The sequence below is a fragment of the Candoia aspera genome, chromosome 2 (genome assembly GCF_035149785.1).
Source record: "Candoia aspera isolate rCanAsp1 chromosome 2, rCanAsp1.hap2, whole genome shotgun sequence".
Lineage (NCBI taxonomy): Eukaryota > Metazoa > Chordata > Lepidosauria > Squamata > Boidae > Candoia > Candoia aspera.
In genome coordinates, this window is record NC_086154.1 from 196,195,038 (window position 1) to 196,221,021 (window position 25,984).

Below are 25,984 nucleotides of genomic sequence, written 5' to 3' on the forward strand. Positions count from 1 at the left end.
TGAATATTAAGGATACCATTTGTGTTTAAAAGTAGTAATTTTTAGTATTAATTTAGTATTACTATTGAACTGGGAAAAATCATACAAAAACATACACTGACATTCATGCAAGATAAAATGAGAAAGAATACATTTTTGTTGAATCACAGAAAAGTTATCAAAATAAATCCTTGAATTAAGGTTTAGTGGACCTGGAATGTACTGGACCCTGTACAGATTTGCACTTGGGTAAAATCCTGTACCATTTTATACATGTGTAAAATCCCATTTGCCATGTTATGTATGGATAAAATTACATTTTTAAAACATACCTCAGAAATGAAGCAATACAGAAAAAAGAGTCATAATATTATAAAAAACTACAAATAGAAGAAGGGCTTTTACAATCAATAATAAATTATTTTGTTCCTCATTAAGCTGCTTCTTTCTACTTTATTCACCACTATTTTCTGACAGCATAGTGATCAAGCAAAGGCAAGCAATCTAGTAATCACCAGTTATTTTGGACTTCCAACTCCATCAGCCTAAGACAGCAAAACTACTGGGAAGAACTGTGGAAATTATGTCAAACATATGGGGAATTATTTACCTATTTATAAAAAGTCCACCTAGGGCTTGAGGTAGTTTACAACTGAAGTAACAAACAAATAAAAACAACAACCAGTTTAACCTAAGGCAATCTTAGCATCAACAGCACCCATACCTACTGCAGAATAAGTATGCTTTCAAAGGCTTCTTGAAAGCCAAAAGATTGTTGGTATTCTTTACCCCAGGAGGCCAGGGGTTCCAAAGGACAGGGCAGCAGCTGAGAAGGCCCATCACCTAGCTCTGCTAACTCCCATGGTGTAATAACCCTCTGCATTCCCTTCCTTGGAGATCACACAAGGAAGACACCTCTGGGTGGGAAAGATGATCTTACAGGTACCCTGGCACCAGGCCATGCAGGTCTTTAAAGAGGTAACCAATCTTGAACTGGCTCTGGAAGCAAGCAAGTAACCAATGCTACAACTACCCTAATTAGCAGTTGTCACACTCTGCACCAGTTTAAGAGTCTCAGTTGTTTTCAGAGTCCGTCCCATGTTCAGTCTGTTAAGTAACCTATAAACAAGATGACAGGAACACATCCCAGGCCTCAAACTCCTACAATTGGCCATCCAAACCTAGGCAATGCTCCACCAGCCATGGGCTCCATCTACGGCTTTAGAGATGCCTCCAGGAGGACCCCAAATAATGGCTCTCCTCCTTTAGTGGAAGTGTGATCCTGTCCAGAACCAGAGTTGAAACCAGGATCAGTCCACACTGGTTACTGATAAATAGCACATCCATCTTGCAGGAATTTAATTTTAAGCTTTCTTTGACCCATCCAGCCTCTGATGGCCCAAGGACCAGACTAGTTCTTTGAAGCATCTCTGGTCTGGCCTGGAGTATCATCAGCATTCTGACGATACTGTACCCTAAAATGAAGGATGCTTTTAAATAGTAAACATTACTCCTATTCTAAAGAAGAAACAAGTTCTACTGGATGAACTCTGGACCCTTCCACTTTTCCAGTTCTGCTAAACGTAAGTAGCAGTTCTGGGAACTGTGCTCGACTGGTTCTCATACATATTTTCCTTGAGAAATACATTCACCTCTTTCTGCAGTTCACCTGCCAACCGGACAGAAAACTATAGAATAAACTATTAAATATTTATATTTCATATAATCTTAACTGTATAATCATTTCTCACCTGGTCTGAGCCACATTTCTGACAGACATTAGTAATTTTTGCAGGCATTCTTTTCACAGCAGTTGGTTTCTGGAAGTACTTTGGATAAGCTTTTGTTAAGCAGTTACTGAGAGGCTTTGACTGAAAGCTGGCCTGTATTTTGACTCTTTCACATCCCTGAGATGAACAGTAACTGTGCCCTTCCCTGTGGTATTTGGCTTGCAGAAACAGAAACAACAACCTGCCAAGGGATACGGAAGTAGAGAAATATCAAGCAGAGCACATGCCATTCCAAAGGGTGCTACAATGGGAAACTGTTTATTTTATATATCTCCCATCAAGCTATTCATTTCATTTTTTTATTTTAAATAATGATGTTACATTATCTGATCAACTCTCCACTCAGACTGTGAATTACATTCATTCTGCCATTTTAGCACAGTCATTTTGCTGGCTAGCACCATCTTTCTAACATGCCATGTATGTGGGCATGAGAGAAACAATGCTTGTGTGAGTAAACACACTCAAGCTCACGAAGAAAAGAAGGGAAGATACAGCCCTGTATAGAATGATCTAAGGTAGATAATGAAATTACTGACCGAATGGAAAGCAATTTCTGTGCATTCTTAACAGCTTAGCTTGTGCTAACCTTTAGAAAAATGACCCTTCAATCATAAATGTGCTCATAACCACAAACCATGAGGATTTCTCTTAGAATTACATTCATCTCACATCTGTCAACTCTTAGGCTGCCAGATGAAACAGTCTTTAGACAGTATAAAGCTCTACTTTTAATTTTTATGGAAAATGTCTACCCAGTGCTATCATCAAAATAAAAAATTTTCTCTGTTCGTCTCTTCTGCAGCTCAGCCATTGAAGACACTGCAACATAATCTTCCATATTATAATAAGCAGATGCCTGTCTCTGGAATACATCAAATGTTACTTGAAAAGAGGCATCTGATGGGTAACAGAGGCCAACTCGAATCCATTCATTCCTGAAAACAGAATTAAAGGAAAACATTACCATTCACTTTTATCTCTTTTTCTTTTGCTCTTTGCCACATTTAACATTCTTATTCAGCAAAGACTATTTTAGAGCTGAAAATTTTACAAAAAAGGAGAGTGCCATTTATTAGGGGCTGTAGCAGCTCTTCTAAAAATTAAAAAATAAAGTGTTAGAGTCCTTTAGCAGAGTAAGGGCAAGAACTTACAGCAGAGACAATTAAGCAATGCCTTAAGGACACTGAGATTCAAACAGACAAGATGTCCCTTTCTAAAGATGTATTTCTAAGTAGTCCTCATATCCCTTATAGGCCTGACGGTACTTAAGCCAATTACTGTCCCCAAATTAAGGAGGGCCTTAACCTTGGCATGGTTTAATGTGCTTCTATCAGCAGTTTTAGAGGGGAGATACAAGCGCATCCCATTCAATTCCAGACTTTGCCTAAGTGGTGAAGAAGCCTTTGAAACCATAAACAAGTTTCATTATAACTGTTTGTTTTGTGCCAACACATGCCATGAGTTGTTAACCCCACACCTAATTAAATATCCTGGTCGTTCTGATCAATTTTATTTGAAGCTTTTACTTTCAAATTCAAATGATTCTATCTCCTTAAGTATGGCCAAATTTTGTCATGTACTATGTAAGATGCACAGAAATCAGATTTATCTGTTTAGCTAACTGGCTAATCAGTATTACCTACATGTATGCAATATGTTTTATGGACTGGTGGTTGACCGCAATAAACACTCTTGTCTATGTTTTCCTTAGGTCTATCAGGTTACATCTAAGTTAAAACCCATAAATACTCTTGATTACAAGTTTAAAAAATACAGCAATCTATTGCAAGAGAACGCTACATGCAAACGTACTTGTTGAAATTAATGAGGTACAGGAAAGTTATTTGTGGGGCTTGTCCATTCCAATGTATTGTGTAGCCCTTTTGAAGCATCACAACTGGCTGGTATTGTTGGAAGTCAGCTTTCTGATTATTAATACCCCGAAGATTCATAGGGTTGGAAGGATACTCATCTCGTACCATAGTCATGGTAAGATTCTGTGGGTTCCGGGTCTGGATGTATACCTACAAGGCCAACATGGGGAAATGCTAAGTCTTATGAAAAGATAAAGGTGTGCTCTACCAAAAACCCATGTGGTATGAATGACCTGTATGCAGTCCAAATAAGTCTCAATTACCAATTACATAAGAATTCTGAATGAAGAATACTGTAACTCAAAATTACATGATATAATGAAAGCAAGAATAAGAATAAGGGGTCAATTAAAAACATGGGGTAGATGTGGGTTTGGGGGCTTAGGCACTCCTCCTTTGGGCAGTTATCCTCTTTTTTTGTTATTCATCCTGACCCATAGTTTGCTATAAGAACTGAAAAATAAAATTAGACATCACGGGTTCAATTGTTTCTGATTTGACTAGCAATCTAGTGTCACTGGATGAATGACTAAGCTTTAGGTAGACCTAAAGAAGAAAGAAAACCACATGCAGGAATGCTGGAGAGCCTATGAGTCACATATTCAGGTTTTCTAATCTTCTAAGCCACATTTGAACAGAATTAGTCTCAACATAATCTCTTCCTTGTGAAGTCATAGCTCTACTGTAGTCTTTATACACAATATGGCACGTTAGAAGGTACATTACTAAAACAAAGCACTTTTATCACTAACCAAGCATAGACACCTCAAAATAATGTTACTTATACTTCCCTTCTCTCATGCCCTAAGGAGTAGAAAAACTGTGTATGATCTGGATAATATAATTGATTTATTCTTTCTTCATAAACCTAACCCTGTATTTGCCTTCTTCATGCAGGTATTTTGCATTAATTAGTATTAATGTAAAAATAATTGGAAATAGAGATGGTGGTGAATGAATGATGCAGCTGTGTTTTAGTCCATGTTAACTTAATTCTTGTTTCCTGAATTAATTTAATCTTCTGGGTTTGTATTGAACCATAACTAGTTATAGAGTTGTAATCAAAATTATTCAACCCCCACTGCAAATCAGGTTGTCAAAATGGATAGACTTCCAGCTGTTTGCAATGAACAAATCAAACAAAAGCAATTGAAACAGCTCAACACAATGAATGCTTCAAGTGGTGTCCCCAAAGTCAACTGAAAATGCAACTTATAATGACTTCTCCAGTCTCAAAATTATTCAGCCCCCTGAATAGAATCCGTCACAACAGTACATATACAGTATGCAAAACAGGTGTTGTCTCAAGCACACCTGATGCAACTAATCAAGGGCTTCATTAGTTGCACCAGGTGTGTTTGAGCTGGAACACATGAAATACCTGAAGTGGCTAGGAGCTTGTTGAGTGTCACGTCTGACTGCATGTTAGAAATACAGTATGGCTAAGTCAAAAGAATGGTCCAAAAAGGTAAGAGAAGAGATCATCGCCCTTCACAAACAAGGAACAGGATACAAAAAGATAGCGAAGGCACTGAATGTTCCTAGAGACACCGTTGGAAGCAGAGTTCGCAAGTTCAGAGTTAAAGGGACAGTGGTGACACTACCTGGACTGGGCAGAAAAAGGAAGCTGTCAATGGCTGCAACCAGATTTCTGAGAAGGCAGGTGGAGAGAAACCCTTGAGTGACTGCAAAAGACCTGCAGAAAGACTTGGTGGCAACAGACTTGAGACAACACCTGTTTTGCATACTGTATGTGTACTGTTGTGACGGATTCTATTCAGGGGGCTGAATAATTTTGAGACTGGAGAAGTCATTATAAATTGCATTTTCAGTTGACTTTGGGGACAACACTTGAAGCATTCGTTGTGTTGAACTATTTCAACTGCTTTTGTTTGATTTGTTCACTGCAAACAGCTGGAAGTCTGTACATTTTGACAACCTGATTTGCAGTGGGGGTTGAATAATTTCGATTGCAACTATATATACCACAGATTAAAAAGTGGAGGCTAATTTGTGGTTTAAACTATAATCCAAATCCAGCCAATGTATGGGCATGGGTGAGAAGACAGAAAGATGGAACATACACTCAGCTAATGAATACTCCAACTGCTGAATTTAAATGTAATTTAAAATCAATAATTCAACCTTTTCCTCTAGAAATCAGGCACACAAAAATATTTCTGCGCTTCGTGTTTCATGCATACTATAGGACATTCATGTCTCTCTTTCAACCTGAGCGAAAGTTCCACTGCAGACTACACCATTCCATTTGGTGAAGTTAGAACAGTCTGGATGTCGAATCAGATAGTTATCCATTCTACCAACGTAAGTGTCCTTGTATTCTGTCACCGATCCATCAACATCATGGAATATTGAATTCTTGTCACCGTCCAGATCAGCCTCTTCAAACCAAGGGCCAGGTTTACCAAAAAAGACTTTCAAAGACACCTTACAAGACAAAAAGAACATTAGTCGATTGCCACTAATAACCACTATTGTCTTTCCCTTTTCATGTGAAGAAAGCAACTTCAATTAGAAAACTTACATTTTCACCAAATGCCACCAGGGAAATATTGTTTTGAGGTGTAATTTGCCAGGTGTTTTTTAGTAGGAACCCAATTGCACTAGTGAATCTATCAGTAGTTGGCACAAAATTATTGAATGTACATTTGGTGAGACGAATAGGTCCATCATAAATCTGAAATCCTCGGATTGGATAAGTCCTGTTTAAAAGCAGAAAAATGTTTAGAAGCACCACTTTCTACTCTGACATAAGTATTTACAGAATAAGCAGGTAATCCATAGGACAGTTATTAGGGAGTAAAACCTATTACATATAATGAGAGTCAGTATGATAATGTTTAAATTATGACAAAATTTATGAACAAAATGTTTGAATGCTGTATTTTCAAATTTAGTCTTTATTCTGGGCCGCAGCTTAATTACTGGACTTTCTACTACTCCTTTAATCAAAGCTCCTTAAAGAAACCAGTGAAGAATAATTATGTGGATAAAAGATGCCAAGCATCAGGTGGATTTTGGTTTAATTTTGGAGTCTTATTTCCAATCCATTTGAGAACAGATAAGCCCAAGACTTGTAATACTGGTAAATCAGCAAATCCAAGAGCAATGAAGATACTGAAGTGGTGGATAGCTTCTGCCTTTTAGGATCAACAGTAAAGGAACAAGCAGTCAAGAAATTTGAAGCAGACTAGCACTTGGTAGAACAGCCATGAAACCTTGGAAAAGATATTCAAATGCCATGATGTGTCTATATGTACAAAGATCAGAATCGTGCAAGCCATGGCATTCCTTGTGACACTCTATGGAAGTGAAAGTTGGACTTTAAAGTAGCAGGATAGGAAGAATATTGACAACTTTGAACTTGGTGTTGGAGAAAACACCTGAGGATGCCATGGACAGCCAAGAAAACAAACAGATGGATCATTGAACAAATCAACCCAGAGTTCTCACTCAAGATACAAATGAACAGGCTCAAATTATCCTAGTTCGGACACATTATGTGAAGACCCAGCTCTCTGGAAAAGGCTCTCTGGAAAAGGCTGGGAAAGGAGGTAAGACAGAGAAGAAGAGGACAGCCAAGAGCAAGGTGGATGGACTCAGTTTTGAGTGCACAGTTGGGAGACTTGGAAGAACAAGTTAGGGATAGTTTGTCATGGATAAAATCTTATCTATGTGGTTACTAGGAGTCAAAAACAACTTGATGGCACATAATCAATGTACTTTAGAAATGTTACTTACATTTTGTTCTGTACAGCTCAGCCATAAGGTGTGGATATGGTTCATAATTCTACATGAATCCTGATTGGGCCAGATTTCTACAGTACATATGCAGGCTGTTTAAAGATGCATGTGTATGTATTTATTTACTGATAATGTTTTTCCACTATCCAATTATCTAGATTCTCTGGGCACTTTAAAGTCATCATTTAAAAACACCAGGAATGAAATACAAAAATGTGTTTAAAACCAAATCATGACAACATACAAGCAATCAGAAAATGATATATTTGTGCAGAGCACTAAACAAACATTAAAAGGTTTTTAAAATGAGACTGTAACAAGGAGCCTGAAAAGACAGGGCCGGTGCAGAAGTGTGCATCAAAGATCAAAGCGTGAAGTAAGAACAGCCACCACTAAAAAGTCCATTTCTGGTCAGAGGGTCTAGAGGAAGGCTACAAAAGATGATCCTATGAAAAAGGCCAGGAAATATAGGTGGAGACAATTATTCAGGTAGCCTGAACCTAAAACTTAGTAGCATTTTGAACTGGGCAAGGAAGTCAACTAGAAACAAGTGCAGATGATAAGAAGCGGGCATAGTATGATAATATCTGCCAATCCCAGCTACGCTTTGCTGTATTTAGGAATAACTGAAGGATGGCTGGCAACCATCTATGTTAACAACTTGCCAAGCAAGGTATGCTGGCATCCATCCATCAGCATACATCTTCCAGATCCAGGCTATGTTTCTTCAGGAACTATCTAATTGTCATCTTTTCTAAAGAAACTGACTCTGTCCCTTTTTTTAAGGAAAAAAAAGTGTATAATCTCCTGAACAAGCTGGACATCCTCTTTGCATTATTCTAAGGAATGAAAAAGAAGAACGTACAGGTGGTCAGATGTACTGGGCCAAGTCCTTTCCGCAACATTCTGATGGATTTACCTTGATCCGAGTGTGTTTCTAAGGATTCTGCATTATAATTCAAAGCTGAATTGTAGTATGCTTCTAACCAAGTAATAACGTCATGGTGCCTGTCAAAAGCTATCCTTGCGGCCACCCCAAAATAAACCATGTAACAAGCTGCAGCCGATATCCAGCAATTAAACACTTACCTGTTCCTAGGCAATGTGCGTGTTTTATTGTTTATCCCTCCAGTCCCCCAATATTTGTTCTGGCCTCCTAAATAGCCGTAATTCTTGCTTTCACCAACAAAAAGAGAGTTTGAGACTTCCTGGCTGGAGCCTTCATCACTTGGGAAGCTTCCATCACTAGCATAAACAAAGACAGGTGACTTTTAGCAGATATCAAAAATCCAGTTCCAGCAAGGCTTGTGTCTCATTTAACAGTACAAAAAACATCTGCAGCTATATTCATCACCACTGTATTCTTGCACGGTTTTGCCTCTGTCCTTCACCTCATCCAGTATGATGGCCTGAGGAGAGGACTTGGCTAATGAAATCTGATGACACCTGAATTCTTTGAAGCTTACTATCTAGCAAGGTTGCCAGGAAAACAAAATAGGAAGGAAGAGACTTCAGTGTGCCACACTGACCTGCTTAGTGGAGAAATAGGATATAATAAATGTTTGTGTGTGTACACTATCCAGTGGTGTCCAGTAAACTAAAATGATGCCAACCACTGAAAATAAAACCAAGAAGTACTAACCTGGCAAAAGTTAAACCTATTCCATTGTCAGCAAATCTAGGAGAGAAAAAAATAACATTTTAGAAAGCAGCTCCTTTTGATTAGCAATGAAATAAATACACTTTCAAAATGTGGTTTGGAACTTGATCTAGGCAGGAAGAAGATGCTGAATCAGAGCTTGTCAACTGTACCCACCATTCCACAAATACAAAGCACACTTAAAAAGGTAACAGCAAAAAAACATAAACAGAAAGCACGAAGAGAAAAAAGATACAGTTAGAAAAGTGACCTTATTGCTTGTGTACCACAGCTCTAAGACCTCAGCAACTCTAGGGGGAAGAAACATTTCAAATCACATCTGTAGTTCATGGGTTAAATTCCTCTCTAAAACATTACATTGCTTTGAATATTGCCATAAATCAAAAAATCTGACTATGTCAACTCCAATACAATACGTTACTGCTATCTCCCCAGAAAGTAACATGACTAGGTTTAATGTGTGCAGTCAGCTCTGGCAGCCCTGTTAGGAGAATTATTTACTTTAGCAACGCATTTGCTCTGGGGGACTCACCCTGAGTTCTGAATGATGATGTCTCCGCCTCTGACCCAAGCCCCATGGTCATTGTTTTTATAAGCTATTAGTCTTTCTATGAGAGCAGCAACTCGGGGCTTCTCGGGATTTGCATCTTGATGAGGCCGAAACCTTATAAATGGAAGACAGACAGAATTGTACTGGCTTGTTGGCAAATCTGCCTACGTGTCCAAAATATAAAAACTACAGGTTGGCATAGGAGATCAGCTCCAGTATTAAACATGTTCAAGGAAATGGATGGGGAATCAAAGATTGGCTTGGGCTTGTCCCAGAAACAGAGATAGAAGACCCCTGTGGCACCACAGTTGTTGGACTACAAACTCTCATGCTAGCTAGGTCTAACATGCATGATCTTCCAATAGCAGTCTACTTCCACTCCCTGATCTAAGGAATGTGTAATTTCTCCTAGTAATCTCCCACTGGAATGGAGAAAAATGTGCACTTTATTACTTACATACTTAACACTCCTTACATTCTTTTCCTGTTTTCCCAATTTCTTCATAAGAAGGCAGGAAAGGGCTGAAGTTATGAGCAACCACCTACCTTGCAGACAAAGCTCAATGGTGATTCAAATACCTCTAATACAGTGCCTAATACAGTGTATTACAACACAATGTGGTATCCTGGAATGAAGAACCTAAGTCTCTTACAGTGTGGTCACCAGGACACCAAGTAGCTTAGCAATTCAACAGAGAACTATGGAGAAAAATGTAAATGGAGTGGAGTAACAGATCTATTCATACACCTTAAGAGCAGTCTATCAGAGATGCAGGAGAAAGTCCTCAAAGAGATCAAGAAGGCAAGAATAAGAATGAAAACTGGAATATTTTATTATTTAGCTAATAGGTATTAACAGATCAATAGTCAATATTGAGCTAATATCTGCAGAAATGAAGTAAGAAAAGCTAAATTGCAAAAGGAACTTGAGCTCATATTGAAAATTACAAGCAACAAAAAGGGATTTTTGTCTATGTTACTGCTTGGAGAAAACAGTAGGATAATAACAGGTGATAGGGAAAAAGGAGAGTCCTCAACTCCCACTGTACTTTGGTCTTCTCCCCCCAAAATAACTGCTTTCAAATAGACAACTGATACAAGGAAGGAATAGCAGGCCAAGGTAAGGAAACTGATAGCTAGGAACACCTGGCTCCCATGAATTTCAATCTCCAGGACCAAATCGGTTATTTTACGGTCTGGAAAGAGCCTGTAGATGTCACCACAGAGCCCCTTTCTGCGATCTCTTTAATAAATCATGAGCACAACTATATTGCCAATGGATTGGAGAGGGCAAATGTTGATCCTTTCTTCAAAAAAAAGGTGAAAATAGAAGATCCAGATAATTACAGAGCCATTGGCTTGACAATTATACTGGGCAAAATTTTGGCACAATTTATTTCATTTTTAGAAAATAATGCATTGCTTAGTAGGTACCAACACTGGTTTATCAAGAACAAGCTATGCCACACCAAGATTATCTCCCTTTTCACACAGTAATTATAGTTGATCAGGGGAATGCACTGGACATAGCATACCATGACTTCAGCAAAACATCTAATAACATTTCCCATGTGTCCCTAATAGAAAAGATGGCAAAATGTGGGCTAGACTATATTACCATCTGGTTGAAAAATTGATTGCAAGTCAAAGGCTCCATTCTATACCTTGTACTGTTCAACATATTAATAAATGACTTGGATGACATATTAAAAATATGACTTCTGGATGGCACAGAGTATTTCACAGCAAATACTTTACAGAACAGTATTAAGATTCAAGAGCATCTTTGTATTTGGAACAACAGGCAGAAACAGCAATCTTTCAAGAGGGAGAAATGCAAAGTCCTTCATTTGGACAGAAAAGTCAAAGCATCAATATAAGATAGGGAGATCATCCAGGATAGGAGACCCTGAAAAAGGACCTAGGTGGCTGATGGATCACAAACTAAACATGAGCTAACAGTGTGATATAGCTGATAAAAAAGGAAATGCAACCCTAAGCTTCATCGATAATAGTGTCAAAATCAAGAGAAGTCATTCTGTGTTAATCTGCATGTAAAGTATTGTATTAAGTTATGGGTATTGCATTTTAGGAAGGACACTGATAAAACTGGAGAAACCAAAGGATAGCAACCAAGAATGTTGTTGTTTATTCGTTCAGTTGCTTCTGACTATTCATGACTTCATGGACCAGCCCACGCCAGAGCTTCCTGTCAGTCGTCAAAACCCCCAGCTCCCCCAAGGGTGAGTCTGTCACCTCTAGAATATCATCTATCCATCTTGCCCTTGGTTGGCCCCACTTCCTTTTTGCCTTCCATTCTCCCTAGCATCAGCATCTTCTCCAGGGTATCCTGTCTTCTCATTATGTGGCCAAAGTATTTCAGCTTTGCCTTTAATATCATTCACTCAAGTGAGCAGTCTGGCTTTATTTCCTGGAGGATGGACTGGTTTGATCTTCTTGCAGTCCAAGGCACTCTCAGAATTTTCCTCCAACACCACAGTTCCAAAGCATCTATCTTCCTTCTCTCAGCCTTCCTTATGATCCAGCTCTCGCAGCCATATGTTACTACGGGGAACACCATTGCTTTAACTATGCAAACCTTTGTTGTCAGTGTGATGTCTCTGCTCTTAACTATTTTATTGAGATTTGTCATTGCTCTTCTCCCAAGGATTAAACGTCTTCTGATTTCCTGACTGCAGTCAGCATCTGGAGTAATCTTTGCCCCTAGAAATACAAAGTCTTTCACTGCCTCTATGTTTTCTCCCTCTATTTGCCAGTTATCAATCAAGCTGGTTGCCATAATCTTGGTTTTTTTGAGGTTTAACTGCAAGCCAGCTTCTGCACTTTCTTCTTTCAAGTGGTATCATCTGCATATCTGAGATGGTTAATGTTTCTTCCAGCGATTTTAACTCCAGCCTTGGATTCCTCACACCCAGCATGTCGCATGATGTGTTCTGCGTACAAGTTGAATAGGTAGGGTGAGGGTATACAACCCTGCCGTACTCCTTTCCCAATCTTAAACCAGTCCGTTGTTCCGTGGTCTGTTCTTACTGTTGCTACTTGGTCGTTATACAGATTCTTCAGGAGGCATACAAGATGACTTGGTATCCCCATACCACTAAGAACTTGCCACAATTGGTTATGGTCCACACAGTCAAAGGCTTTAGAATAGTCAATAAAACAGAAATATATGTTTTTCTGAAACTCCCTGGCTTTTTCCATTATCCAGCGGATATTGGCAATTTGGTCCCTAGTTCCTCTGCCTTTTCTAAACCCAGCTTGTACAGCTGGCAATTCTCGCTCCATGAATTGCTGAAGTCTACCTTGCAGGATCTTGAGCATTACCTTACTGGCATGTGAAATGAGTGCCACTGTTCGATAGTTTGAACATTCTTTAGTGTTTCCCTTTTTTGGTATGGGGATATAAGTTGATTTTTTCCAGTCTGATGGCCATTCTTGTGTTTTCCAAATTTGCTGGCATATAGCATGCGTTACCTTGACAGCATCATCTTGCAAGATTTTGAACAGTTCAGCTGGGATACCGTCGTCTCCTGCTGCCTTGTTATTAGCAATGCTTCTTAAGGCCCATTCAACCTCACTCTTCAGGATGTCTGGCTCTAGCTCACTGACCACACCGTCAAAGCTATCCCCGATATTGTTATCCTTCCTATACAGGTCTTCCATATATTCTTGCCACCTTTTCTTGATCTCTTCTTCTTCTGTTAGGTCCTTGCCATCTTTGTTTTTGATCATACCCATTTTTGCCTGGAATTTACCTCCAGTGTTTCTAATTTTCTGGAAGAGGTCTCTTGTCCTTCCTATTCTATTGTCTTCTTCCACTTCCGTGCATTGCTTGTTTAAAAATAATTCCTTATCTCTTCTGGCCAGCCTCTGGAATTTTGCATTTAATTGGGCATATCTCCCCCTATCACTGTTGCCTTTTGCTTTCCTTCTTTCTTGGGCTACTTCTAGTGTCTCAGCAGACAGCCATTTTGCCTTCTTGGTTATAGAAAGAAATATGTCAGCAACAGTTGGAGGCAGTAAGTATTTTTAGTCTGAGTCTTGAGAAGAGAGATACAATTGTTGTCTCCAATTACTTGAAGGGCTGTCATACAGAAGATGGGGAAGAAGTGATCATAGTTGTTCCAGAAGAAACAGAAATTACAAGGTTGGACATCGGCGGGGGGGGACCCTATATTAAGAACTGTTCAACAATGAAACAGACTGCCCTGAGAGATGGTTGATTCTCTTCTGGAGGTGTTTAAACAAGAGCTAGATGGCCATTTCTTAGGGATCCTGTAGTAGTGGAATCTTGCCCTGGCCAGATGCAGAATCTCCATGGTCCTTTCCAACTATTGCATTCTGCAATACTACCTGAAAGACTGCAATATACTTTGTCTTATGATATTAAAATTCTGGACAGTACTTTCTAGATTTAATCTTTAACCATTCTGTACCCCACCCAAAAATTTATTTTACCTTGCATTATTGTCCAAAGACAGGTATTCCCTTTTATCTGCAGCACTTGCCTTGGTGGTTTTTACTCCTTTATCAATGAATAAGCCAGCCTCAATAAAGAAAAAAAGGACAAATTAATCCTTTCCACAAATGAAATTCTGTGGATGTTCTTGCAACTCTTAGTGATACCCTCTAACAAGAAATAACGAGGCTTCCCAAGTTCTTGAGGCTTCCTCATATTAAAAGGTATTAAAACAGTCTTATCTTCTACAATGGTCACTAAATATTTCAGAAAGACTACCTACTAATTAAGATGTCTTGTTTCAAACAGAAATAACTGATAAACACCTTCAATTGAAAGGATGTAAACAAAACAAATAAATATTCCCATGATGGGAGGAGTGGGGACAAGGAGGCCATCCTGCTTTTTGATTATTCAAAAACGTTATGAAAACTACGGATAGTTCTATGGCATCCTGACGCTGTATACACACATTGCAATATTTATTCAGGGACCATTTCACTGCATTCCACGGGGATTACTTTTAAGTAAGAATACATAACTTTTATTATGTTCATTGAAACTAGTGGAAAATAGTTCAGGAAGGAAGGAAGGAAGCCATACTTACAAATGCTTATACATAATGAGTTGTGGATTATAAAGGATATGAGCAGACTATTGTTTTCTTTATTTAAAAAAACTCTCAAAATACTGAAAAAACAAAAAGTGGCAAAAGCATAAAAAGAACATAAAAATATGGCTCATCCTATCTTAAAATTAATTACCATTTAAACTTATAAGTATCTGGCTTTGGTTGACTTTGACAAAATGAGAATTTTATAAACTATGCTAATCTGCACATTCTTTAAAATAGTATTTTGTATTTTATGCATCATATATAAACTGCATCCACTAGTTTTAGGATTAATAGTTTTTATAGGCTTGGAAGGAAAAAAAATCCCTTCGATAATAAGTTAGAAAAGATTAGCTGGGAATTTGATGCACTTTCCATCTTATTCTCAAAAAGCCATTTAAGAGTAGGGAAGAGATTGTTTCAGAAATATATATATATTAACTAAGATTCCAAACCAAGACAAAGAACAAGATCAGGAAAGGTCACTGTGTATTTTTTCTACTTTAAAAATCTAAGTATGCTAGCCAAAAATAATACGAAATCTTCCTCTGGGGCAAACAGTTGTTTCTGCTGTTGGAAGAACCCCAAAGTGTTGCTGGAAGTTCAAAAACAAGCTGTATAGATGACTAAGCTATAGATAAAAGCATCCCATTGTCAAGGCATATCCCATGTAAGTACTTTTGGCCACTAAAAAAGTACGTAATCAAGTATCGATAAATACTAATCAGGTGGTTCTGTTTGGTTTTTTGCATCCGCTCAGTATCTCCAACTTCATGATCAGGTGAACTAATCTTAAAAGAAATATCTGACTGCTTACAAGTGAGACCATGAAATCTCAGTTAGTATTAATATATGTAATCTACACAGTTTAATAACACCCTATGGATCTACCCTGCTTCATTCCTGATGCCTGCAAGCTCTTTCCTTAGGAAATTCTCCTGAAGGATTAGTAAGAAAATATTTCTACACAGATGCTCCCTGTAAACACACAATATCTGATCAGATGTGCATACAACAAATAATAAATTTTTGGAAAGATTTTAGCAGCACGCATACTCACATTTCCATGTTATATGGTCCATTTTATAAACATAATTAATATTTTAAAATGAACAATGAATGAATGAATGAATGAAATGAGACACAGAATGGCTTAAGAATAATAGTTATAATTCGAAGCATACTTATTACAAACATGTTATAGTGAAACAGCAGGACTTCCTTTCGCCTAAACATATTAAAGAATGCCTTTGGTTAAGTTATGACTTATCTTGAGTGACTACAACCGATTTTGTTTAATTCAGTTCACTACCCATTCACAAAGCCTACAAATCATGAACATGTTCAGTTACCTTAAAGTTGGAGTGGACCTTGTTATTATAGAAAATTCCCAGGGGAGTAAGTTCAGCTTTTGTTTCAAGGAGCAATCCATGAGATTCTCCTGTGGGAACCTTATGAAATATATACCATATTCCTGCATCCTAGGAATAAAAAGGGACAAATAATTTTAGGGATATACCACCCTATTTTGTTTGTTTTGTTGTTAGATTTTTATCTCCAGGAGCTCAAGATAATGTACACAACATTCTTACTCCCTACCTCCATTTTTTTTCTCCCCCCCCAAAAAAAGCAACTGGTCCAAAGTCACCTGGTGAATTTCTATGGTTCTTCCAGGACTACTGTCACACTTTAACCTCTGCCCCACTCACAACCAACATAGTGACATTGCCATAATCATTATATTGTACATTTTTTACTCCCTGCTATATCTTAACTAGAAAGAAATATTATCCCCTCTGTAGAAGGATCAGTTTTTTTATTTATCTCTATATAACATGTATATTATAGTCACCTGTAGTTTAGTCACCTCACCATATACCTATGTAACCCTAGTTTGGTATATGGGTTACACAGATATATGGTGAGGTGACTAAACTACAGATACCATCAGATTATTCAATTAGGTAAGCAGCAAACAGAGTGAAAAGAAGTCTAAAAACTCTCAGGAACCCTTTGTCCCACTTGGCAAATATACACAAATAGTAATAAACCAGGATCATTGTGGATGGTTTGATCAGTGTCCTAGTATGCAGCAGTGTAATAAAGGTATATTCAATGCCAGGAATTTATTTATTTATATTTCATATTTTGTTATCGCCCATCTCACTAAGGGCGACTCTGGGCAGTTTACAATAAAATTATTAGGGAGGAGGAGTTTCCCCCCTCTTGTAGCTCTCTTAAGAACAGAGGCATCTGAAAGATCTGATGCTTTCATCATAATGGGCTGCCACAATGCAAACTCCATTCCTTTGATACAGTCATGTCACAACACGTGTTGGAATATAGACTAAATCTAAGGCTGCACCTAAAAAAGCAGCAAGAAACAAGCACTAACTGAAGTCTAACAATGATCAGGGAGTTCGAACAACTTCTTTGGCTTATAAAATTACATAGCACTTGGGCAAAATGGTGAGAGAATAATGCTTTTCTGTGTGTTTCTCTAGGAAGATCTAGGACAGATGAAAGGACCCCCACACAGCAGAGTCAGAAGCTCTGTAATTCTCTGTCACATTATGTGGTTACAGCATCAGCTTCAATAGCTGTGGAAAAGGATCAGACAGATTCACAGAAGACAGCAAAGCTATCAATGGCTATCAATCTTGATGCTATGTTGAATGGCTGGGTTCTGAGACATTCTCTATATCGTTTCTAGGAAGGAATAAAACTAGATCCAAAGTACCTTTTATGAGGTAGTGCTCAATGTTCCAGTGCTGCGAAGGAATGTATCTCTGGCTTTGGGAATGGGTAAGGGATGAATGGACCATTAAGGGGGGAATTGGAGAAGGCATTATTCAGTAATGGGAAAGAGGAAAGCATGAAAAAGAAATGCAAAATAATCCTGTCTTGATTTTGTTAGATATAAAATGGGGCAGAGAAAACTATAACAAGTTTTCAAGATTCTGTTATTCTACCCTACAACAATAAAGAACATTCCTGGAATCCCTGCCATGCCTATTTGTTGACCTGGTCTACCTCAAAAGGCTGACAGAAGCCTAGTGTGGGATTTAACACTTTGCTGCCTGCCAGAATCCTGATCTATTTTTTAATAACTTTTTAATTAAAAGTTTTACAAAGCACATAAAAACTAACACAAAGTAATAAAGAGTAAAGCAATAAAGAAAAAAAGAAAAAGTGCAGAAATAAAGAATAAAAAAGAAAAAATAGAAAGATGCTTCTGATTTCCTTTGCAGCAAATGTAAGTATGCTTACAAAGTTATCTCTTACTCTATGATCACAAACAAAGCCCACTTTTTTCTATTATCCAGGTTTTTCTTCCTAATCATCAAAACCACAAATCATATGTGCATTTTTTTCCATTTCACTGAAAAAGTCTATAAGGGGTTTCCAGGCAACCATAAATGTAGATATTGTTTTTTCTCTAACCAAAGAAGTCAATTTAATTAGAACTCTGCAAGTTCAATCATCTTCACCAACCATTCCTCTGTAGGTAGTCTTGAATCTTTCCGCTTTTGAGCATACAATAGTCTCACTGCAGTTGTCATATATAACAACAAAGTTCCATTACTTTTTTCTACTTGCTTGTCCATCAGTCCCAAAAGAAAAGTCTTTGGTTTCTGTTGTACTTTAACCTTCAAAATCTTCTGAATTAATGCATGTGTTTGTATCCAAATATTTTTGGCTTTTTACATGTCCACCAAACATGATAAAGTGTCTCTTCCCACAATCCTAATCTAGACTGCCCTTTGCCACACTTGCAATTCTCATAGACAAAAAGCTACTTCTACCTCCATCATTAGGGTGCTAAGCCATTTGGGACTCTTTATTTAACTTTGGGTAAGAAAACCAAAACATGATAAGGACCATTCTACATTTTAAAACCAAATTGTAGTTTGGCTCCACGAGGCTTATTGTCATTAAGTGTAGTGGTTAGCCACCATGGTAATCAGGTTGCTGAATTAGAGTTAACTGAGCACAGTTATTCTCTTAAGAAGTTTAAAATTATATACTTAAAAAAAACAGTTGTTAGTATTCTACAGTGGCCAAAGAAAACAGTAGGTTTCTAGCTATTTAGGTAATTTTCTAGCTCTTAAGATAAAGCCTCCTTTGAATTGAGCTCAACTCATGGCAATTTTGTGGACATGTGCATGTAGTTTTCTTGGCTACAATATGGAAGTGGTTTGCCGCTGACTCCTGGGATGTTTACTTGACTTCCCAGTCTAGTTTAGAGTTGAAATTTCCTGGTAGTATTTCATCCAAGTACTAACCGGATCCAACTCTGCTTAGCTTTTGAAGATCAGCTGAAGTCGGCTAGGTGCTACAAGACTGTTAGCAATAGACCCTTTGATTTTCTCTTCCTGAGGAAATTGAGTTCCAAAATTTCTTTCCTTGTCTGGCATAAGGCAAAAAGCAATTGTTCCTGGTGAGGTATTTCATAATCCAGAGTAGGTAGAGGGGTCAATACCACTGCCTTGCTCACATGCTCAAGGCAAAGAGTTGAAGTATTTCAATAGGTTAGCTATCCATAGTAGGCTAATGTTGAGGCAGGGTAGGGCTAGATTGGAGCGAGGGGGGAGGGAATTTTCTCCTCTCCATTTTTAAAGTCAAAATGTATGCTAAGTCTACGGAAGGCCTAGCATACTTGTTCTACTTTTTTATTTTGATAAATAAATGGAAAAATTTGGTACCATCTTAGAAGATTTTGGGAGGTTGGGAGGTGTACAGTTTGTTCATCTCTGTCCTATAGTATACTATAATACAGCTGAGAATAAGGTACTGTATATAAAGTTCACTGTTTCTTACAAATAGTGGATTGTTCCATGTTTCATCTATGTTAATACAAATTAATGACAGGTCAAAATAGCTTTAAAATAAATCAACCCATTCATATCTTAATAATGTGAAATTCAGGAAGTCTGAAGTATTTAACTACTTTAATCCACATACATTATGAGTAATTTGAAGCCTTCACTTTTAACCAAAAAACAGTTGTTCTCTTTGGATATAGGACATTTTAACCTTCTTTTCTATATGTCTAAGAACAAGTGTTTAACATCTAGGATGCTCCAGAACTAGTTAACCAAAATGAAATTCATAAGAAACCAAATGACCTTATAAATACATTAATGCCCCACAGAAAACACTAGTTATCACAATACAACAGAATTCTCACCTGTGAGCCAGCAGCTACATTATTTATAAGATTATTGTTGGGATGAGCAATCCAAAATGTTGATACAGCCCTATAAACAATTAGTGAAACACAATTAAAAGTGACAGATCTTTAGAAGACTCAAGTCTAGTGACAAGAGAATACAGTTATGTAACAACATTCATTAGTATTCAGGAACAAAGAGGGATCTCCAGGTATTCCATTTTCTGGCAAGGAATTATGACATCTTTATCTTGCTTTTATAAAAACTACTTGCTTTTTAATGCTGAGAATAAAGGACTAAAATATATTTATTTTTTTTCTGGAAAATATCACATATTCAACTTCATATGGGGATGCATATTCATCCTCACTGCATCAGTAATACATTAAAAATATTTTTAAGAACATTGAGCATTTTGTTCCCTAAGGTAGCAGCTTTCTTGCAATGGAATATTTCTGTGGGCAGAAATAGGTGGGAAGGATTTTAGTTGTAAAGCAGCTTGATTGATTGATTGATTGATTATTCAAATTTAATTACCGTCCATTTCCCCCAAGAGAGGGAACCCTTTACAGGGTTGGGGAATCCTCTGCACTGGTCCAGAGGTCTTATCTCGATTTACCAATGGTGATCTACTTTCCGCCAGGTAAGTGGTTCAGCAGATAATGAAATTAGTCCTTCTGATTGTGGAAGAACCACTCTATTTAAGCCCAATTTAGCGCACCACTAAAGTATGATTAGGTTCTTCTTCAGGTACACATTGCAAGCTGTAACATATATTTATCTAACTGAATTTGAGTCAGATTCTATCTTTTAGGCTAGCCTAAAATTTCTTAATGTATTACATGTGATTTGAACCTGGATCTACTTACTGTACCATTCACGTTATTTCCAATTATGTCATGCACACAGATGCGTATAGCTTCTTGAAACAGAATGTCCTATGTAGAGACCATCAAGATAATCAGAGCATTCAAAAAACCTCTCAAATTTACTCACATGCAATCTGTGGCTGGTATTGGCTCATAGTTTCCATAGACATGATCCCTGATTGCTGTGCACATTGTGCTATTTCTGTCCGTTGGAAGAAGGGTGCCTGGTTTGGTGACAAGTCCTAGATTATGAAACAATGTATTCCTTTGTTCAATACCATCCTCCATGAAAAAACAATGGCCTAGTGTATTGTATCCAATAGTGTCTTTTATCTGCAGAATAAAAATTCGTTAAATCTTTCTCAAATGCATATCCTAAGACATGAAAAATGTTTTACATTTTTACTATTTTGGCATTGCTCCAATTAAAACTCCAATAAAAGTTAGCAGTATAATAGTTCAGTTCGGTTACCTACCCATCATCATCAACCCACAACTGTAGAATTTTTGAAATACTCAAGCTTCAGATTCTTGCTCGATATTTACATATATAAATAAAGTAACTCGCTTGTTCACATTCATCAGATCCATCTATGAATATGTAGTTCTAACTGTAACTATGGGGACACGGTTCTATTTGGAGACTGCAGCTCAATGATGGGTTTTCCTAAGCTCAAATAAATCCACGGTAAACAATCTTCAGGTTGACTTTGATCCTGTCTCCACTAGGTTCATTTCCGACAATACTTTTTTTATTTCACAAAATAATCAGTCACCGGCAGCTATGGTGCTGCGAGGTTAACACATAAAATGTCCTTAAGTCCTAACCAGTCATGTTTATACTTCCTGCCAAAGAGTTGTCCCATGTTCTGTCTCTCTTATGAGATAGAGAGAAGGAAACCACTACAAGATAGTCCCCAGATTCTATAGACAGTGATGATACCAGCACTTCATGGTCTCCACTATCAATGCAAGCTGAAGGATCAGAAAGCTTAAAAGTTCTGTCTCTACTCTAGAAGAGCTCAGAGATACATCATAATGATGGGGGCAGCCCTCTCATACACAAATTTTCCCTCTTTTTGGTTTTGAAATGTAAGCATAATGCTGCCAATTCTATTTCTAAATATGGTTGTAATCTGTGGTTTGGAGGAAATCATGGTTAGCAAAGCAATGCCACAAACATAATGGTTTGCTCCAAAAAAAGTAAAAACATTTCTCTCTGTACCTCTGTAACCAAGGCTGGCAGCAAAATCAGGAATACTGAACGCCCTATTTTATTTCAGTCCTTTGCAAATTCAGTTTCCAAACTTTTTATTATTCATTGCTCTTACCAGCAAACCATTCGTTGCATGAATTGTCACACATCTGGAGAAACAATGATGAATTGAGAGGCCTTCTACATAAGTCCTATAGTTATATCCTCCTTTCTCATCCACATCTCCACAAAGGTGAAAGTGAATGGGATAACTCCCATGTATTTGCTGACCCATCTGCTTCAGCTCCACATAAGAGAGATGAACAGATGTGAAATTCTTTAAAATCTGGAAGAACACAAAGAAATAATCCAATTTACTGTTCACATTTTCTTCAGTAATAATAGTTTGGATATTTAAGAAAAATATTGAAACAAACAATGTATCATCAAGAAAACACTAAAAATATATGCAGCATAATGCAGAACATAAAAATAAAAACTACTGAGGAACAAATATTAGAACCCCCCCACACACACACACCATAGTTTGAGAGAGAGAGAGAGAGAGAGAGAAGGGAGAAATATCAAATTTTAAATTTCCATTTTCAATTCTTTCTGTAAAACATTTGTGTAAATGGAAGTAATCTAGGACTTACTTTATTAGCATAACTACAAATGGAGACCATTTATAACAGAAAATTTCTAAACTAAAGGATTTTTCAGGGTTTTCTTTTTTGCTGCTATGTTAATTTTCTTATCCAAGGCTATTCCCTACATTGTTAAGTATTAATGATCCAGAGATTTTAACTGTTTCAGTGTTAATCTAATAATAAAGGTAGAACTCAGCAACATGAACTTAATTTCTTACATTGTACCATTTTATAAGATGGGCAATAAAGTCATTAAAATTAACTACCAAAGGAAGTTCTATAATGTTTACAATGTTTACAATTTCCTCAAAACTTTCAATCAAATGAACCCCCACCCCCACCCCCACCCCCACAGACAGAGTAACGTGATAGATTGTAGTATTTGGGCAGGAAAGGGAATCAAATACCAACTAATTACAGTCCTTACGACGTAATTTATAAAGCCTTTGACTAACACAATGCAATTTTAAGGAGGTTTAGTACCATGTATGGATTTTTATAATCAAATCTTTATGCTTTGCTAAAACAGATCTTAAGGAAATTTTATACCAAAGAGTTCTAGGTTGACAGATCTTCTTATACAGACTGTCCTTGCTTAGCAACCACAATTGGGACTGGCAGTGGTCGCTAAGTGGAAAATCATGTGACCACGACTGGGCTTACGACCTTACTTCTCCTTTGGTTGTCAAGCAAAGTGACATGGTCACTAAAGAAACAAAATCACATGATTGTGACTTACAATTTTACTTCTGCTTTCTGTATTAACTCTGCTTGTCGTAAGCTGGTTACAAAGCAAGCAAATGGTGATCATGTGACTAAAGGATGCTGTGACAATTGTAGATGTGAAGATTGGCTGCAAAGTTATTTTTTAGCACCACTGTAACTTTGAATTGCTGCTGCACGAGGCAGTCGGTAAGTGAGGACTACCTGTACTTTTAGACTTTCAAGAGAACTGGTTGTACCTGCGATAAGAATTCTGTGTAACATGGGAGGGGATTTTTTCCTTTTAAATGATGTGGATATATACCTTGCTTCAAGTATTATCTAATAACACTTAACTGGTTTAAAAGGTGTTTGGTATTAATTTCATCCAAACCCAAACATAACTATGTTTAAAGTAATCCAACCATGAAATTAAATATAGAAGAGCAGGCAGAAAGCTCCTATGTTTAATAATAAATGTCATAAATTCAATCTGCATCATCTCTACGGTAAATAAATAAAGTAGCACCTTAATTGAGCTGTTGCACTATAACATTAGTGGGCTAAATTTGGGTTCTACATAAAGGCAGCTTCACTTCATGCCACAAAATCAGCAATATTTAATAAGTGAGCCTGGGAATACCGATGCTGTAACGTGACCAATATTTCACACTGATGCTTAACCTAATGCTCAGCAGATAGCAGTCATTAAATAGCATGAAACAATGGATTTCCCTCCATCATGTCATATTTACAAGAGCAAAAGCTACTGGAACCATGATAGGATGAAATTAAACTTTTTCTTCCATACCTTGATATGGCCACCAAAAGTATCATAATTGAAGAATCTGCAATCTTTGCCAGTATAGCAGGAATCTTCCATCTCTCCTTTTATTAAGATATTTCTGGTGAGAACTCCGACCTCTGCTCTCATATCCACTCCATCAATGATTTCTCCAACATGCAGGAACTGAGGCATTTCTAGTTCAAAAGGCAACCCAGAGAGAAAACAAATGAGAGAAGGATGAAAATGAGAAATCCTTCTTTATTATAAGTACAAGTAGCCAACTGATACTTCTTTCATGCTCAGTTTAGCTTTGTTCAAAAAAAAATGCTACTTGCCTCTGTACAGATCAGACTTGGTTTACAAGGATTTGGTTTTTGACTCTGCCTGAAACTACAATGCATCAAAAGGAGACGGAAAACATTTTTTTCCACATGGTTTTATTTTATGACACTGGCAAAACGTGGATTCCTCCTCCATCAACTCATGTCTTGTGGGCAACTTTTTACCTGGCTTAGAATATTTTTTATAATCTAAGTTTATGGGTCACTTGAGTCATGACTTATTTACATGTCTATCTGCTTTTGTTTTCTGCTTTCCATATTGCAGCTTATGGAAGTTTTACTGACACCTTATCTTGAAGCATCAAGAACTCACAAAGTCGCATTCACCAGTTGATGATGGCAATGAGCATGGAATGTAAATACTGCAGCATGCTATGACAAGGCTATGCAGAATTAGAACCTCTTTGCTATTGATACATACACATATTTGTGCAAACACAGCATAAAAGGTTTTTCTAAGAATAAGAATAATGGTTCCATAGTGGAAGTTAAAGCAGCGCTAAAGTTCTTTGGGTGAGACAATCCTACATATAGAAAAGGACTGCTAGAAAGGAAAGTTACCAAAGAGGTAGAAAACTATAGAAACAGAAGTTCTGTCAGGCAATCTGAGTGATTTTTTAAAATAATAGATTTGTTTTAAGTGTTTTCTTAGAAGAACAATATATAAACAAATGTAACAAAGAGAAAATACCAGTTTGGTAAGTGGAACAGGAGACTTGCTATTAGCTTAGATGTATTTTTGGCATTCTTTCTGGCGTTAGTTAGAATTTTCTCTTTTAAATATATTACAGTGATATATTATTAGTAGAAATAATTTTATTTATTTATTTTGCTACCGCCCATCTCCCCCAAAAGAGGGACTGATTTGTAATCAGTGATAGTAGTGGTAGCAACAGTAATAATCTAGCACTCTGAAATGTTTCAAGCGTTTCACAATTGTAAGAGTTATAAACAATCTCGTAAAGTCAGCATTATTGCCCTAGGTAGTAGACACAGTGACCGAGAATAAGGAAAAGTGGCACTTCTAAAGCCACTTCTAAGGCTAAAGCAAGATTACAACCAGTAAGTTTTGATTAACCACTCAGACTCTTAGCTATTTTATTTCAGTAGTTCTCAGACTTGCTGACTGAGCAATTTCCTTAGATTTGCAACTGCCTGCAGAAATACAGCGCAAGATGCCAGACAATCTGCAAAAAGCTTAAAAGCCAATGTCAGACTGGGGGCACTAGTGAATGCACATGAAGGGGCACAAGGCTAACGACTGTACAGAAGGACATTTTACTGATGCCAGCCCTGTCTTTAAGTGAGAAATCTTGGAAAGCAAAGTTATGGAAGAATTCTTTCAGCTTGAGAGTGATGTGAAATATGCATACAATGCAATAGCCCATATGTATGGATCATTGGTCTGAATTTATGAGAAACATATGAGGATTCTACAAATCTCCATTTAAAAATCTGAATAAAGACCATTCAACACTTCATTATTTTGTTCATACCACTGGTGGGTTGGATCCAGGTATGTACAATAGAGTGATCAGAAGTGGCCTCACCT

General features: G+C 37.4%; 1 protein-coding gene and 1 long non-coding RNA gene across 4 annotated transcripts in view; one reads left to right on the forward strand and one right to left on the reverse strand.

Annotated features, from left to right (window-relative positions):
- The window catches only part of LOC134491405 (uncharacterized), a 771,213-nt gene that overhangs the window by 334,118 nt on the left and 411,111 nt on the right, over positions 1-25,984 (forward strand). The gene's annotated exons all lie outside the window — the stretch shown is intronic.
- The window catches only part of CEMIP2 (cell migration inducing hyaluronidase 2), a 59,210-nt gene that overhangs the window by 2,916 nt on the left and 30,310 nt on the right, over positions 1-25,984 (reverse strand). For all 3 annotated transcript variants that reach the window (XR_010067319.1, XM_063295139.1, XM_063295140.1), the window contains 14 exons: positions 24,116-24,285; positions 22,089-22,298; positions 20,885-21,090; positions 19,906-19,975; positions 16,067-16,195; positions 14,101-14,189; positions 9,604-9,735; positions 9,054-9,089; positions 8,501-8,656; positions 6,192-6,369; positions 5,879-6,094; positions 3,585-3,796; positions 2,525-2,707; positions 1,731-1,950 (listed from right to left, as the gene is read on the reverse strand). Coding sequence is in view for 2 of the 3 variants with exons in the window: in XM_063295139.1 (XP_063151209.1) it covers positions 1,731-1,950; positions 2,525-2,707; positions 3,585-3,796; positions 5,879-6,094; positions 6,192-6,369; positions 8,501-8,656; positions 9,054-9,089; positions 9,604-9,735; positions 14,101-14,189; positions 16,067-16,195; positions 19,906-19,975; positions 20,885-21,090; positions 22,089-22,298; positions 24,116-24,285 (2,207 nt within the window). In the remaining variant the exon portion in view is untranslated. The remainder of the gene's footprint in view (positions 1-1,730; positions 1,951-2,524; positions 2,708-3,584; positions 3,797-5,878; positions 6,095-6,191; positions 6,370-8,500; positions 8,657-9,053; positions 9,090-9,603; positions 9,736-14,100; positions 14,190-16,066; positions 16,196-19,905; positions 19,976-20,884; positions 21,091-22,088; positions 22,299-24,115; positions 24,286-25,984) is intronic.